Below are 15,238 nucleotides of genomic sequence, written 5' to 3' on the forward strand. Positions count from 1 at the left end.
TTAGGATATACCCCATGTGAAGAGATAGATAGGTCTGGGCCTCTGAATTTACAAGGCCTTTAGCCCACCAGATTATTATCAAGCCCCTTCTATCAGGTTCTATTTGCCTCTCAATCAGAAAACTTAATTGTAGCTTAGACAGCACCTTTCTTAGCTCCTCTAATAATGACTCTGTCCTTTGTTCTAGGCCCTGTCTAGTGCAATTGGGCCTCATTCCTTTGTAATCATAACCTCTACTCTACCACCAATGGCTCTACTCCCAACCTGTGTGTACTGATGGTCCTCTTCCCCACTTAATGCTGTATAATTGTTCAAACCTGGTAAATGCCACTCTTAGGATCATTGGTTACTATCCTCACTCTGTCTTTTATGACCTTGTCTAAATATGATCAGAGTCGGCAAACTTGGAAGGCTTCCATAGCCTTGGCAACTCATGACGACAGCCTAGGATGGTTACTGGCGCCATAAACTAGAGTGTCAATTTGTTGGGTCAACAACAGGAGCCACTGTGCACTTGCTCCTCATGTGGGATCTCTGTCCTTAATGTGCTGTCCATTGTGATTTAATGCTATAACTAGTACTCAAACAGTATGTTTCACTTTGTGTTTCTATGTGGGTGCAAACTGTTGAAATCTTTATACTAAATTGATCTTCTGTATATAAAGAGAATTGAAAATGAATCTTGATGCAAATGGAAGGGGAGAGGGAGCGGGAGGGGGGAGGGTTGCGGGTGGGAGGGAAGTTATTGGGGGGGGGGAAGCCATTGTAATCCATAAGCTGTACACTGGAAATTTATATTCATTAAATAAAAGTTAAAAAAAAAAAGAAAAAAAAAAGAAAAGGCAAAAAGGGCCAGGTCCACTGTGTCTGATGCCTTTAATCCACTTCCAAAAAGGAGTGGTTTATTAGTCTGATTGGCAGTTGGGCACACAGGTGAGGCCAGATAGGGGCATGACGTCACACAGGGGGCATGATGACGGCGTGGGTCTTCCAGCTCACAAGACCAGAGTAATTCTTTGGGAACAAGCTTTACCATTAATGCTAATACTGGTGCTCTTTGAGAACAGAGGTCCTACTTAGGAAGTTAGTGTATAGTGACTCCTGTTGTTAATTTAATAATTAACACTCTTATGTATGAAGTCAGTGATCACCCAAGGCTCTTGACATGAGCTGCCCAGGCTAGCCTATGGAAACAATTTGAATCCACAAACTCCCATCAGTATTCATACAAGGCCATAAGCAAAGTGGAAATTCTCTCCTTCCTTTAGAGAAAGGTACATCTGTTACCAGAGAAAGCAAGGGTTCTTGTCTTTGCACAAGAAAGGATTCAGGCGTGAGACAGAGTAAGTGGAAAGCCAAATAGCAAGGTTTATTAGGGTAGGGACATCCTTAACAACGGATGGGTACCTCTCCAGACAGAACCTGAGAGAGAGTGCCCAGTTGCTCACACTGAGGGAGAGCAAGGTTACATGGTTGAGTGGAGAGAATACACCTGGGCAGACCAGGTGGGTGGCTCAGCAGGGAGGCAGAGGGCTGAGCACACAGTTTACACATAGGCCAGGGTTTTTAAGGGGATCAGTCTTGTTTTCCCTCCCCTCTCCTTCTCCTCCTCCCTAACAAAGGACCTTTTGGATGTAAATACGAAAAATTCCTTTCTGAGTTTTCACCCTGATGTTATCAGACAGGGGGAAGCCTGGCTGGCATCACCCCACCTTAGAGGAAGGGTGGTTATCAGGTAGAAGGGGCAGGGCATTTGAAGTAGAGATACTGGTCTGCACCTGGAAGATTATCTGGATGACTTTGAGATGGGGATGCTGGACCTAGATGTCAACTCCTTAGGCCTTTGTCACACACATAAGCTCATTTCTGACTTCCTACCCAACACATCCTTCTTTTATGACTACTTTTCACTGGGATCTCATCCAGGGGGATTATCCATGTAGGGACACTTTTTGCATGAGTGTTGTTAGGGAAAATGACGCAGTCTTATCTATGACGCGATCTACACCCTGATTTACATCCTATGCCCTGGCTCCCACTGCCATTGCTGAAAGCCAGGTAGCCACATGGCCCAATCACCAGTGTCAAACTCCACCCCCATCCTAATGGGATTTGCTGCTCCTGCTTCCCTGCCCACCCTCTGGCAAAGTTTTAAAAGGACCTGTTCCTTAATCCTATTGACATGATCACTTTAACAATCAATCCCACTTAAAGGATCACTTTAAAATTTAATCCTATGTTCACTTTAAATCTTAAGACATTGCTTTCACCATCCAGCCCAAGTAGAATTGGGATCCCATGGCAAGTTTTTAAACTATACCCCTAGGAGTAAGTCCACATGAATACATGCAGGGCTATACACCTTTACAGTTTCTCTGTAGGACCTGAGAAGATAAAAACAGACTCGGCTTTTTGCGAGCTTAATTATCCTTAAGAATTGGACATGGATACATTGCATTAGTTATAATTCTTTAAGCATGTGCCTAAGCAATTTCTGTTCTGTAATATGAATTAAGATTACAGAGAATAATCATCCTTTCTTTGTGGACATTAGTAATCTCATCTAGTCTAAGAGCTTCTCAGCTATTAAGTATAGATCCTAAGGGAGTCTCCACGGGAGCAGATGTAGAGCTGCCCACAGTTAAATCATCTTGGAACCTGGGAGACCAAAGCTAAATAGGGCTAAGCTTGGGCCTAGTGTATCTCTGAACATGTGCATTAATAAGTAATCTGATATCCCAGAGTTACTATACTTACTATGAAATTTAGGTATATGTATATATATTATTTAATATATATCATACATATAGTATTTATGTACTATATAAGCACATATATATACATATTACAAATGTGTATCACATATATATTACATGTAATGCATATGTGTTACATACATATATATACACACTGTGTATATATGTATTATACACACACACACGCATATATATATATATATATATATATATATAAAAGAAGGGGTGGAACAAGCACAAGGCTATTTGAAACAACAAAGGAGAGAAACAACTAGGCAGAGCCAAGAAAATTAAAAAAAAATACATTTACTTGGGCACAGCCAGAAAATTAAAAAATCCACTTGAGAAGGGTGAGAAAGGAGAGCTAGGCTGCTTAAAGTAACAAATAAGGGTAGAATCATCTTTTTTAAAAAAAAAAAAAGAGAGTAAAGTAGCTCACCTAACCAAGCAACCAGGTATGCATCTTGTGGCTGGCCGTGGGGGCTGTCAACTTGGGGTGGAGTCTGTTGCCCATCTTCAGGTGAGGGTGGAGGTTCCCAGAGAGGGTATCCCCATCTTGGAATGCAGGTCCCAACCTTTGTGGTGGGGAGTGGAGTATCCACCAGCTTTATTGTTCCTCCCTGATACTAACCTGTTTCTAAGAAACCAAACCAGTTTTCCAGCCCAAAATTAGCAATTGAAAGCATGCTTGATTTAAAATCAAAGACCCAGAAACAAAGCCAAAATTCTCAGAACTTTTTTAATCATCTGTAAGAGAAAAAAGTTTTTTTCCAGGGCTTTAACCTTAGGAAACACGCATATTGTCTTTAAAGCACACTACAACCAGATTAGAACGCTTAGAAGCTAGCCCTCTGAGAAAATCTCTTCATCTCTGTTCGAAGTTTATTAGCGGTAACACCACGTCTTTAAAGTTGGTGTGACTGGGAAAGGAAACCAATCCATGTTTTTTCCAAAAGATACCAGTGAGAAAAAAAAAGTCCAAGTCCTGCCGGTTGTCTGTTTCAAATGAAGCCTACAAGCCTTGGAAGTGGCTGAGTGCAGCTCTCTCTCCAGCAGGGTGTTGATGGCTCCAGCCTCAAGCCAGGAGTCGCTGCCCAGGTGGGACTCCCCCGCCCTCGCAAAATTCACCTGGATAAGGAGTCACCGGAGCATGCGCTGTGGCCACCACTGCCCCCACTGTCGGAACCCAGAGCTCAGGGCCGATGTGCACCATGGGCCCCTCTCCACACAGCTTGGTCTGTCTGCCCAGGCCTAAGGGCTTCCCTCCCCTCCTTGGAAAGTCAATGCAGGTCCCAGTGTTTCAATGCTTGCACTCTCTGTGGGTGAGCGCATTCAAGCCCTGTGTTCTCCTTACCCACCTGCAGGTGGGCATGTAGGGAAAGCACTAACCCAGATGGAGGAAGGATGGAGTACAGGAATAAAAATAGAGTTGGAAGCCACAAGGAAGCCAATTTGTATCATGCTGCCACTTTTTTCCTTTAAATAAATTTTGGGGAATGCCTCTGTTATCAAAATTCCCTTAAAGGCCCCTTCTGGTGAAGTGGGCAGGCTGGGGAAAGGCGTGTCTTTTTCTTCAGTCCTGGTGCTGGCTGCAAGGCAGAGATAGGATGGCCAGACTTGTGGTATGAAGTGGCCCCAGATTTGGGCACCACAGGTGCCCTGGATCTGGCCTCCTAGGTTTGGGTCTGCCGGAGGGCAACCCACAGGGAGCTGTACTTCCACTCGTGTCTCGAGCTAGCCACGCCCCTGCTGGAGTGTGTAAAGGCAGCAGCCATAACACGCTCAAAGGAAGCTGAAATGAGTACAGGTGAAGCAGGCAGGCATACAGGTTAAAATTGATTAGGTTTGTGAGCTGGAAGACCATGCCTTCGCCACGCTCCTGTGTGACCTCATGTCCCTACCTGATACCTTTGCCATGCCCCTGTGTGGCCTCATGTCCTTACCTGATACCTTCGCCATGCCCCTGTATGGCCTCATCTCCCTACCTGCCTACCTGGCCAGACCTGGGTGCCCACCAGCCAAACAGGTTAATTAACCACTCCCCCTTGGAAGTGGGTTAAAAGCCGGAACACAATGTGGCCCCGGGCCCCTTTCTTCTTGCTTGGACTCTTGCCAGGAGGGGGCTTGCTGTAGCCCTGCGCCTCTAGGACACATGGCCTTTGGACCATGTGCTCCAGGTTCCTGGCCTAGATGCTCATCCATGTGGCTGGTTCCTGGTGCTTGGTATGAACCCCGATTTACCGCCCTCTCTTAAATAAAGCTCTCACTCTCTTATGCATCTAACTAAATAAAAGCTTAAAATGTACCATGCTGTCTCGTTTATCTGTGCCGGTATTTAGAATTCTTCTCTAAATATTAGGCAAGAGCCCTCTTGGGTTTATCAATCAATCCCCAATATTAATAATATTAATAACTATTAATATTAATAATCCCCAATATTAATAAGTCCATGGTGAAATCGTATGGCACCCCAAATTCCGGTAGCACATGTGGCACCCCAGATAGCATTTCTAGGGCCCCTTTAAGGGGCCACGTTTCAGTGTAAATTTTAGGGGGTCATGTCCGATTTCACAGGGAGAGAAGCCTAGTGTGGTAGTGGACCACTTGGAGTGAGGCTAGAGCCACCCTGCCCTGGGGGAGAAGAGCAGCTCACTCATGCAAAAGACAAATGAGATTTTTTTCTTTCTTTTTTCTTTGTTTTGCTGGTAGCTATCCAAAAAGGAAGTCATGGATTGTTTTTTTCAGTGGTTTCTGGCTTTAAGGACTTTGGTGTTGTTGCTAGTGCAATGTAATAAGAAGATAAAACAGATTTACACAGAGGAAAAACTCCTAAGGATTCTAGATTGGTTGTTCTGTGTTTCAAAGACAATTTATGTGCTTTTCTAAGGTTAAGTTTTTCACTAGTATCAGCAGCTAAAAAAAGTTCTAAAACATTTCTCCTTGTCCCTGGGCCTTATCATACAAGCTTTCAATTGCTAATTTCAAATTGGAGAACTTGTCTGGTTGCTTAGAAACATGTTAGCATCAGGGATGAGGAGCATCAAACATGGAAGACGCTCTACTTTCTGTCTTGGAGGGTGGTACTTCCACCCGAAGATGGCTGCTCCCATGGCCCACCACATGCTATGTGTGTGATTAATAGAGCAATGTATATTAAATCATGTTTTTTTAAATTTATTATTTTTGACTTTGGAGCGTATCCCACTTATTCATTTGTTATTTTCGCCTCTGGAGTGGCATTAAATCATGTTTTTGTTTTTTATTTTTGTCTTCAGAGTAGAACCCTTTATTCCAGTTTGTTGTTTTCACCTCTGGAGCAGCGTTCTAACAGTCTGGAATGGCATTTCTCAGACTGGGTGATTTATATTTCCCTGGTATGATATATATGAATTAAGTTCTTTAATAGGTATAGTAGCACTGAGATGTCAGATTATTGGTTAAGGTAGATGATCAGAGATATAACTGGCCAAAGCTTAGCCCTTTTTACCACCTGTCTCCCCAGGTTACAAAGTGATTTAACTATGGGTAGTTCTACATCTGCTTCTTTGGAGACTCTCTGAAAGATCTACACTTAATAATTGAGAGACCCTTAAACTAGATGGGATTAAGGAATTATAACTAATGCATTGTATCCATCTGAAATGCTTAAAAATAACTAAGCTTGGACGGCGCCGTGTCTCAATAGGCTGATCCTCCACCTGCGGCGCTGGCACCGCAGGTTTTAGTCCCGGTCGGGGCGCTGGATTCTGTCCCAGTTTCCAGTCCAGCTCTCTGCTGTGGCCCAGGAGTGCAGTGGAGGATGGCCCAAGTGCTTGGGCCCTGCACCCGCATGGGAGACCAGGAGAAGCACCTGGCTCCTGGCTTTGGATTGGCGCAGCGTACCAGCTGCAGCGGCCATTGGGTAGTGAACCAACGGAAAAGGAAGAGCTTTCTGTCTGTCTCTCTCTCTCACTGTCCACTCTGCCTGTCAAAAAAAAAAAAAAAAAAAAAAAAAAAGAATAAATAACTAAGCTCATAAAGAGCTGGGTCTTTTTATTTTCTCAGGTCATACAGAGACTGTAAAGCTGTATAGCTCTGCATGCATTCTTCTGGACTTACTTCTAATGGTACAGTTTAAAACTTGCTATAGGGGCCGGTGCCGTGGCTCAACAGGTTAATCCTTTGCCTAGTGGCACTGGCACACTGGGTTTTAGTCCTGGTCTGGGTGCCGGATTCTGTCCCGGTCGCCCCTCTTCCAGGGCAGCTCTCTACTATGGCCAACGAGTGCAGTGGAGGATGGCCCAAGTGCTTGGGCCTTGCACCCCATGGGAGACCAGGAGAAGCACCTGGCTCCTGGCTTCAGATCAGCGTGGTGCACTGGCCGCCGGCAACGGCGGCCATTGGGTGGTGAACCAATGGCAAAGGAAGACCTTTCTCTCTGTCTCTCTCTCTCACTGTCCACTCTGCCTGTCAAAAAAAAAAAAACAAAAAAAAAACAAAAAACCAAAAAACTTGCTATGAGATCGCAAATCCCCTTGGGCTGGATGGTAATGGTAACATCTTAAGTTTAAAATGATCATATAAGTGGAATTAAATGTTAAAGTGTCAATAGGATTAAGCATTTACTATGAATAATAATACAATTAAAGAGGAGTGAATGCTCTAACATGGGAAGAATTCTGTACAGCAGACTCATAGAGTGGCAATTGCTTTAAGTAGCACTCAGTGACCTCGAAATCAGCCGTAAAGGCATTCTGATCTGGCTAGAAAGCACATAAGAGCATTTCAGTCATGGAAAGCCAGGACCCTTGTGTGAAAAGTGTCCCTACGTGGAGAACCTCCCTGGGTGTGACCCCAGTGGTAAAGAGTGGCCATCAAAGAAGGATACACTTTTCTCCATAGGGAGGAGAGAACTTCGCATATGGCCGAGTCTGAATATTGATGGAGTTTGTGGAACACAAAAGGCTTCCATGGCCTAGGCAGCTCACATTAAGGGCCTCGGGTTATCACTGACATCACACATAAGAGTATAAATTGTTAAAGTAAAACAGAAGTCACTGTGTACTAACTTCCCATGTGGTGTTTCTTTTCTCAAAAAAACTACAGCATTAACATAAATGGTAAAACTTGATCCCAACGTTTTACTTTGTTCTATTGTGTGATATTATGCATCATAAGTTCTAGTTATATCTAAGTGTCAAACTCCATTGCCTGTGTTTTTAGTTATTTATTTAAGGTTTAGTAAGTGCTACATGGCTTAGATGCTTCTCCATGTGGCTGGTTCCTAGTTCTCTGTATGAACCCAGATTTATCTCTCTCTCTCTCTCTCTCTTAGATAAAGCTCTCACTCTCCTATGCATCTTTCACACTAAAAAAGCCTAAAATGTACCATGCTTCCTTGTTTATGGATGCCAGTATTTGGAAGTCTTCTCTAAATATTAGGCAAGAACCCTCTAAGGCTTATTAATATTGGGGATTTATTGATAAGCATATGGTGATAATGTATGGCACCCCAAATTCCGGTAGCATATGTGGCATCTCAGATGACACTTCCGGGGAACTTTTAGGGGCCACATGTTCGTATTGATTTTAGAGGGTCATCTCTGATATCACTGGGGTGCCATTATGTTACCAGGTGCTTAATAATAATTTGAAATTATTATATGTGGGTGCTTGCCTCATATTCAAGGAAGAATTCTGAATACTGGCATAAATAAATGAGGCAGCATGATAAGTTTTTAAGTTTTTTATTTAGTGAGAGAGATGCATAGGAGAGTGAGGGCTCTATGTAAAAGAGAGAGGGAAATTTGGATTCATACTGAGCACCTGGAGCCAGCCTCATGGAGGAGCATGCAGGCCAGAAAGCATGGGGCCCAAAAGACACACACCCTGAAGGCGCAGGTCAGCAAGGGTCCACAACGGTGCAAAAAAAAGCAAAAAGGGAAAAAAGGGAAAAAGACAACATAAAATCCTGATAAATGCCAATATCAAGTGTATCTTGTTTTGTGAGTAATTAAAAAAATGGGCATTGTACCCATTCTCTGGAGGATATAGTAAAAAAGAAGAAAAATACTGTCAGTATGAAACCCAAGGATTTGAATACATTATCCATGGTACATGTATGATGTGCTATGATGAGTTTACAGATGAATAGATCTGAAAGTGGAGCAGATTGATTTTAATGGGAATCAGTTACCAGTGACTTCATGCAAAATCTTCTAGACTTATGTAATATTAAGTGATGGGCAGTATTGTGGTTGATTCGATGTTATTTGCCCATGCTAGTATAATATAGAGTTCTATATAATTATAGCTATTGGAGTCTATACAATTTTAGATCTGTGGGGATGTAAGACAACACTGTATGTTTTAATGACATATATATAAACACACAAATGCATATATATATTTGCATATGTATGTTTATATGTGTGTATAAAATTTGTATGTTGAAATATAAATCCTCAGTAATTCAAAATGAAACTATTCAAAGTTAGGATCTTTAGAGAGATAATTAAGGAAAGTGAAATCGTCTAGGTAGACCTCAATCCTGAATGACTGGTATTCTTATTAGAAGAAGGATTCAGGGCCTGACATAAACAGAAGAGAGATTATCTGAAGACAGAGGTGGTAGATGGCACAGCAAACCTTGCAGAAAATCCTCATAAGAAGCTACCCCAGCCAGCACTTTGACTAAATTTCTGTCTCTGGAGCAGTAAGTAAATATTTTCTGTTGTTCAAGCATTCCAGCCTGTGGTATTTTGTAATGAAGTCTAAGCATTTTTCATAAACACTTTAAGGACATAGGTAATCATGGATTACAAAAGTTCTGTACCAAAGAACACTTAGGTTTTATTCCACTTCCTATGAGATATTTAAAGTCTCCTCATATATTAGTTGGCACTGTAGTGGAGCAGCATTGGCATCCCATATGGGCACTGGTTTGAGTCCCATCTTCTCCACTTCCAGTCCAGCTCCCTGCTAATGTAATCTGGAAAGCAACAGAGGATGGCTTAAGTTCTTGGGCCCCTCTATTCACGTGGGAGACACAGAAGAAACTTGTGGTTGCTGGCTTTGGATTGGCTCAGCTTAGGCCCATTATAACCATGTGGGGAGTAAGACAGCAAATGGAAGTCTTATCTCTGTCTCTACCTCTCTCTGTACCTCTGTCTTTCAAATAAATGAAATAAATCCTTTCTAAAAAAAGACTCCTCATATATAAAGTTGTGTCTGTGCGTGTTAAGGAAGTCACTTATGTATGAATATAGTAAAAAATAAATAGATGCCATACTTTCTATAGTGTAAAACCACATAGATAGGGAATTGGTTATGATCTTTATTTTAAACTGTTTTAAGGAGAGAAAAATATTAATTACATAAAGCATTTTTGTCAGAACTTTTGAAAAAGAGAATTGGAAAATTGGTCTCAAGTTTTTTAATTTAATGTTTAGTATGTAAAGTGCAATTTTTCCGAAATACTCTTTTCATGGCCTCTTTCACATCTTTGTTCCTCAAACTGTAGATGATGGGATTCAGCATGGGAATCACGATGGTGTAAAACACTGATGCTATCATGTCATACTCCAGAGCATAGCTGGAGCTTGGTCGCACATACATGAAGAGGATGGTTCCATAATAAATAGACACTCCAGTGAGGTGAGAGCCACATGTAGAGAAAACTTTTCGCCTCCCTTCAGCAGAATCCATCCTCAGAATGGCCAGAAGAATGAAACCATAAGAGACCAAGACAATCAGGATGGTGACAACCTCAATGGAGCTTACAAAGAAGAAGAGGAGAAGCTGGTTTAAGTGGGTGTCAGAACAGGAAATAGCAAGGAGAGGAGGAATATCACAAAAAATATGCCTAATTTCATTGGATGCACAGAAGGAAAGGCTGAATGTGGGCACTGTGTGCACAATGGCATGCAAAATTCCCCCAAGATAGGAGGCAATGATGAGAGGCACATAGACCTTGGGTGACATGCTCACTGAATACAGAAGTGGGTTGTAGATGGCTGCATAGCGATCATAGGCCATGGCAGCTAAGATAAAGCATTCCGTGGTTCCAAAAGTAACAGCAAGAAATAATTGTGTTGCACATCCAAGAAATGAGATGGATCTATTTATTGACATAAAATTTACTAACATATTTGGAGTTATAACTGAAGAATAACAGGCATCAACGGAGGACAATACACATAAGAAATAATACATGGGGTTGTGAAGCCTAGAGTTTCCCATGACCAACACAATCAGTCCTAAGTTCCCCATGAGGGTAAAGAGATAGATTGCTAGAAATAGGAAGAAGAGAATGATCTTCAGTTCAGGATCCTCAGTGAAGCCCTTCAGCACAAAGACAGTAATTTTTGTGGTATTCTTCATGTTCAAACTTCCTTGAACAAAATAGTAGATATTCATACAATGAAGTTCACGTTACTTTGGAAATTAAGTAGTATGAGAACTCAAGAAAACTTTAAATATATCTTCATAGTGTCCAATTGTGAAATAGGAGTCAATACAAGATGGAGATCAGGAATGGTGCCAACCCTGCAGAATCAAGCAGAAGAAATAATTGTGCACTCAGTGACTGAACTCCTGCTGTTGTGGCCAACTGGGGCGTGAACCATCGAATGGAAGATTTCTCTCTCTCTCTCTGCCTCTCCTCTCTCTGCATAACTCTTAAATAAATAACTAAATAACTAACTAAATAAATAAATCTTTAAGGAACAATCCTGAAACTACTCTAAAATGAATCCTTTGTCACTGCTTCCCAAGTTCCCCCTCCCTCTCTGTCATCCTGCCCTCCTGACTCTCTTCCTTTTTTTTTTTTTTCCCTTTGCCTTCTGTTTCCTTCCATATGGTTACTTCTGTTGATTAACATTTAATTGTAGTTTTTTTTTTTTTTTGGCAGGCAGAGTGGACAGTGAGAGAGACAGAGAGAAAAGTCTTCCTTTTTTGCCATTGGTTCACCCCTCAATGGCTGCTGTGGATGGCACACTGCAGCCGGCGCACAGCGCTGATCCAAAGCCAAGAGCCAGGTGCTTCTCCTGGTCTCTTATACGGGTGCAGGGCCCAAGGACTTGGGCCATCCTCCACTGCACTCCCGGGCCGCAGCAGAGAGCTGGCCAGGAAGAGGGGCAACCGGGACAGAATCCTGCGCCCCGACCTGGACTAGAACCCAGAGTGCTGGCGCCGCAGGTGGAGGATTAGCCTATTGAGCCGAGGCGCCAGCCCTGTAGTTTTTTTTTTTTTTTTTTAATCTCATTCTCACTCGCCAAGGAATGTTTTTATACCTTAATTGCAATGCAAAATATTCTTTGAACACAAAAGCATGGTGAAAAGATATTTTTCAGAATCAAGGCTAACAATTTAAATAAAACCTCAACAATACAAACACAGAGCATCTCTTGTAAAAATCTACTCTTTACAATCTTCTGTGCTTTTTCCTGTCTGGAAGCTGTTATTCACTGTTAGCCACATGGATATTTACTGCAAAGAGAACACTACTTCTTAATCTCTGATTTTTTAAATTTTAAATCTATCTGTTATCTATCTATTTATCTATCTATCTTTCTAATCTACCATTCAAATGAACATTGTATGAGATTTATCATGAAAGAGATTCCTAGACACAATCAAAATTACAAAAATTTATAGCCTTTGTCATTTGGAACCTTAAATACCTGCATGATTAAATAATCACAAGTAAATTAGAAGAAGATGTAAAGTAGAGAAAATATATACAGTGATGTATGAGGGAACAGGAAAGGGGACGGTTGCGGGTGGGAGGGAAGTTATGGGGGGGAAGCCATTGTAATCCATAAGCTGTACTTTGGAAATTTATATTCATTAAAAAAAGAAAAAAAAATAAATAAATAGATATGTTTTACTGCCATTGGATAATGGATAAATTCTATATGCAGAGAGTCACATAAAGAAGCTCTTATGATCAAGGTATATATATTAATATAATATAACCTGGAAAATATAAAATAATACTAAACTCTCCTACACACTCAAAAAAAACCCAAATATTTGTGTCTGTAGTTAAAAAGTCATGGTTGAAGATATGAAGTATAGCAAACATTACTAACTGCTAATCGGAAGATTAAAGTTACAACCATTTGGAAACTGAAATGTCTAATTTATATATCTAACAAAAATCAATAACAACATATAACTGAGTGAATTAATGAAAACAACTGCAAAATATGTTTGAATGAAAAGAAAAAAGGAAATTTATGAGTGATATATTCATTATTATATAAATAGGTTTAAAATATCTGCAATATTACATTTTGTGTATGAGTATACAAACGCATTAATAAAGGAATACAGTTTGCCTATGGATGAGAAACTGGAGATAGGGCTCACCTTGGATAAAGGAGATAAATTGACAGAGTCAGATTTAATAGGAAGAGAAGGGAGTATACAAATGAACTTTAATTTTATGATACTAATGTCTGGCGCAAATAAATCAAAAATGAAATAGTGTGACTATGAAAATGCAACTATACTCCTTTACATTTAAATTATTTATTATGACAAACAGGTATGTTTGAACACAAAAAAAATGCCTACTTGCACCATTAACCCCTTCAGAGCTTTTGTGGTTAGTTGAATCTTATTAACTAACTATATTTTTTAAATGTGGGTAACTTGTTAATACAATTTGACATGGCTGCCCTAGACTTGAAATTTTTATATAACTAAAAAGTCCTAACCAAGTTAAAACAGCAACTATTTTACTATGTACAGTACATACACTCTGCTATAGAGAATATCCATAAAATTGATGAGTAAAATATAAATTCAGACACTTCATTAAAAGAAACATAAATGACGATTAAGTAATGAAATAGAGAGCGGCAAGATGGCGGAATAGGAAGGGAGCACACTATTAGTCCGGGGGCAGAGACAGTTTAATAAAAGTGGAGATACTGCAGGGTCAAGGAAGAGTAGGGGAAAAAACAGCAGAGGAAACTCTTCTGGAACTAGTGATTCACTGTGGACCTGCGTGGAGAGCGTGGGAGCCCAAGTTCGGGACACCAGTGGCAGACTCAACACACCAGCGCTGGAATGCGAGGTGAGCCAAACCTCAATAGCCCGAGACACCAGCAGGCAAGTGGAAAGAGGAGACTAGAGGGAATGAGGCTTGAAACTCCATGGGGAAAAGTTCACCAGGCTAACTAAAGAGAGAGAGGAAAAAAAAAAGTGACCGATACGGACACGAGTTTCTCTCTCTCCGCTCACCCCTCAAAGGCGAGCAAGACAAACAGCAGGCGCCATTTTGGTCATACGTCATAAGCAAGGCGACCTCAGGTCTGCACCGGCCCTGAGCCTAGCAGAAAAACCTGACTCTGGGGGGAGGGGTGAAATAACAGGAGATTAGCATCTAACTTGACAACCCAGTGGGAGACTGCAGGAGAATTGGAGCCCACACTGAAGGCAGCACAGATTCCCTGTGTGGTCCTTGGGAAAGAGCTTCCAATCTCTGGCTCCTCTGGGTATATCATTTGCCTAACTACCTCCAATTACGTTCAGCTGTGCGGAATTACTACCCTTTTGAATCAAAAAAAGAAAGAAAGAAATAGAGATTTACCATACCTAACCTGGGAGTGTCATCTTTGACACACCCTCAACCCTGAGGAACCAAACACAGCTCTCAGTCCACACTCATCTCAAGCCTCTAAGGCTCCACCGAAAGCAGACAGTCCACTTAATATAGAGCCATAGTGTAACAAGAAAAAACACCACAGTGAAGAAACCAAATATCTTCAACATGCCAAACAACAAACGCAAAAACCGAGGTAACAAGAACAAGGAAGACACTATGACGCCCCCAAATGAAAAAGACACCCCAATTCAAGATTATGAAGATGATGAGATAGAAGAAATGCAAGAAGCAGATCTCAAAAAATTGATAAGAACATTAAGAAGTTCTCAAAAACAAATTCTTGAACTACAGAAATCCTTCATGGACAAGATAGAAAATCTCTCTCGTGAAAAGGAAATATTAAGGAGGAATCAAAATGAAATGAAACAACTAGTGGAACAAGAAACTGTGATAGTGACGAGAAATCATAATGAAATGAAGAATTCAATAGATCAAATGACAAACACATTAGAGAGCCTTAAAAACAGAATGGGTGAAGCAGAAGAGAGAATATGAGACTTAGAAGACAGAGAACAGGAAAGGAAACAGGCAAACCAAAGAAAAGAAGAAGAAATTAGAAATCTAAAAAATATTGTTGGGAATCTACAGGATACTATTAAAAAACCCAACATTCGGGTTCTAGGAGTTCCTGAAGGCATGGAGAGGGAGAAAGGATTAGAAGGCATTTTCAGTGAGATACTAGCAGAAAATTTCCCAGGTTTGGAGAAGGACAGAGGCATCTTAGTACAGGAAGCTTATAGAACCCCTAATAAACATGACCAAAAGAGATCCTCACCACGACATGTTGTAATCAAACTCACCACAGTGAAACATAAAGAAAAGATCC

General features: G+C 41.1%; 1 protein-coding gene across 1 annotated transcript; it reads right to left on the bottom strand.

Moving 5' to 3' along the window:
* Nucleotides 1-2,169: 2,169 nt before the first annotated feature.
* Nucleotides 2,170-11,117, bottom strand: LOC133764267 (olfactory receptor 141-like; the record flags this gene model as incomplete). The annotated part of the gene is made up of 2 exons (XM_062197939.1): nucleotides 10,199-11,117; nucleotides 2,170-2,189 (listed from the first exon to the last, which is right to left on the bottom strand). Coding segments are annotated over exons 1-2 (939 nt in total), but the record flags the coding sequence as incomplete, so codon positions are not given.
* Between the last annotated feature and the right edge of the window lie 4,121 nt (nucleotides 11,118-15,238).

This window comes from Lepus europaeus, chromosome 7 (genome assembly GCF_033115175.1).
Source record: "Lepus europaeus isolate LE1 chromosome 7, mLepTim1.pri, whole genome shotgun sequence".
Classification (NCBI taxonomy): domain Eukaryota; kingdom Metazoa; phylum Chordata; class Mammalia; order Lagomorpha; family Leporidae; genus Lepus; species Lepus europaeus.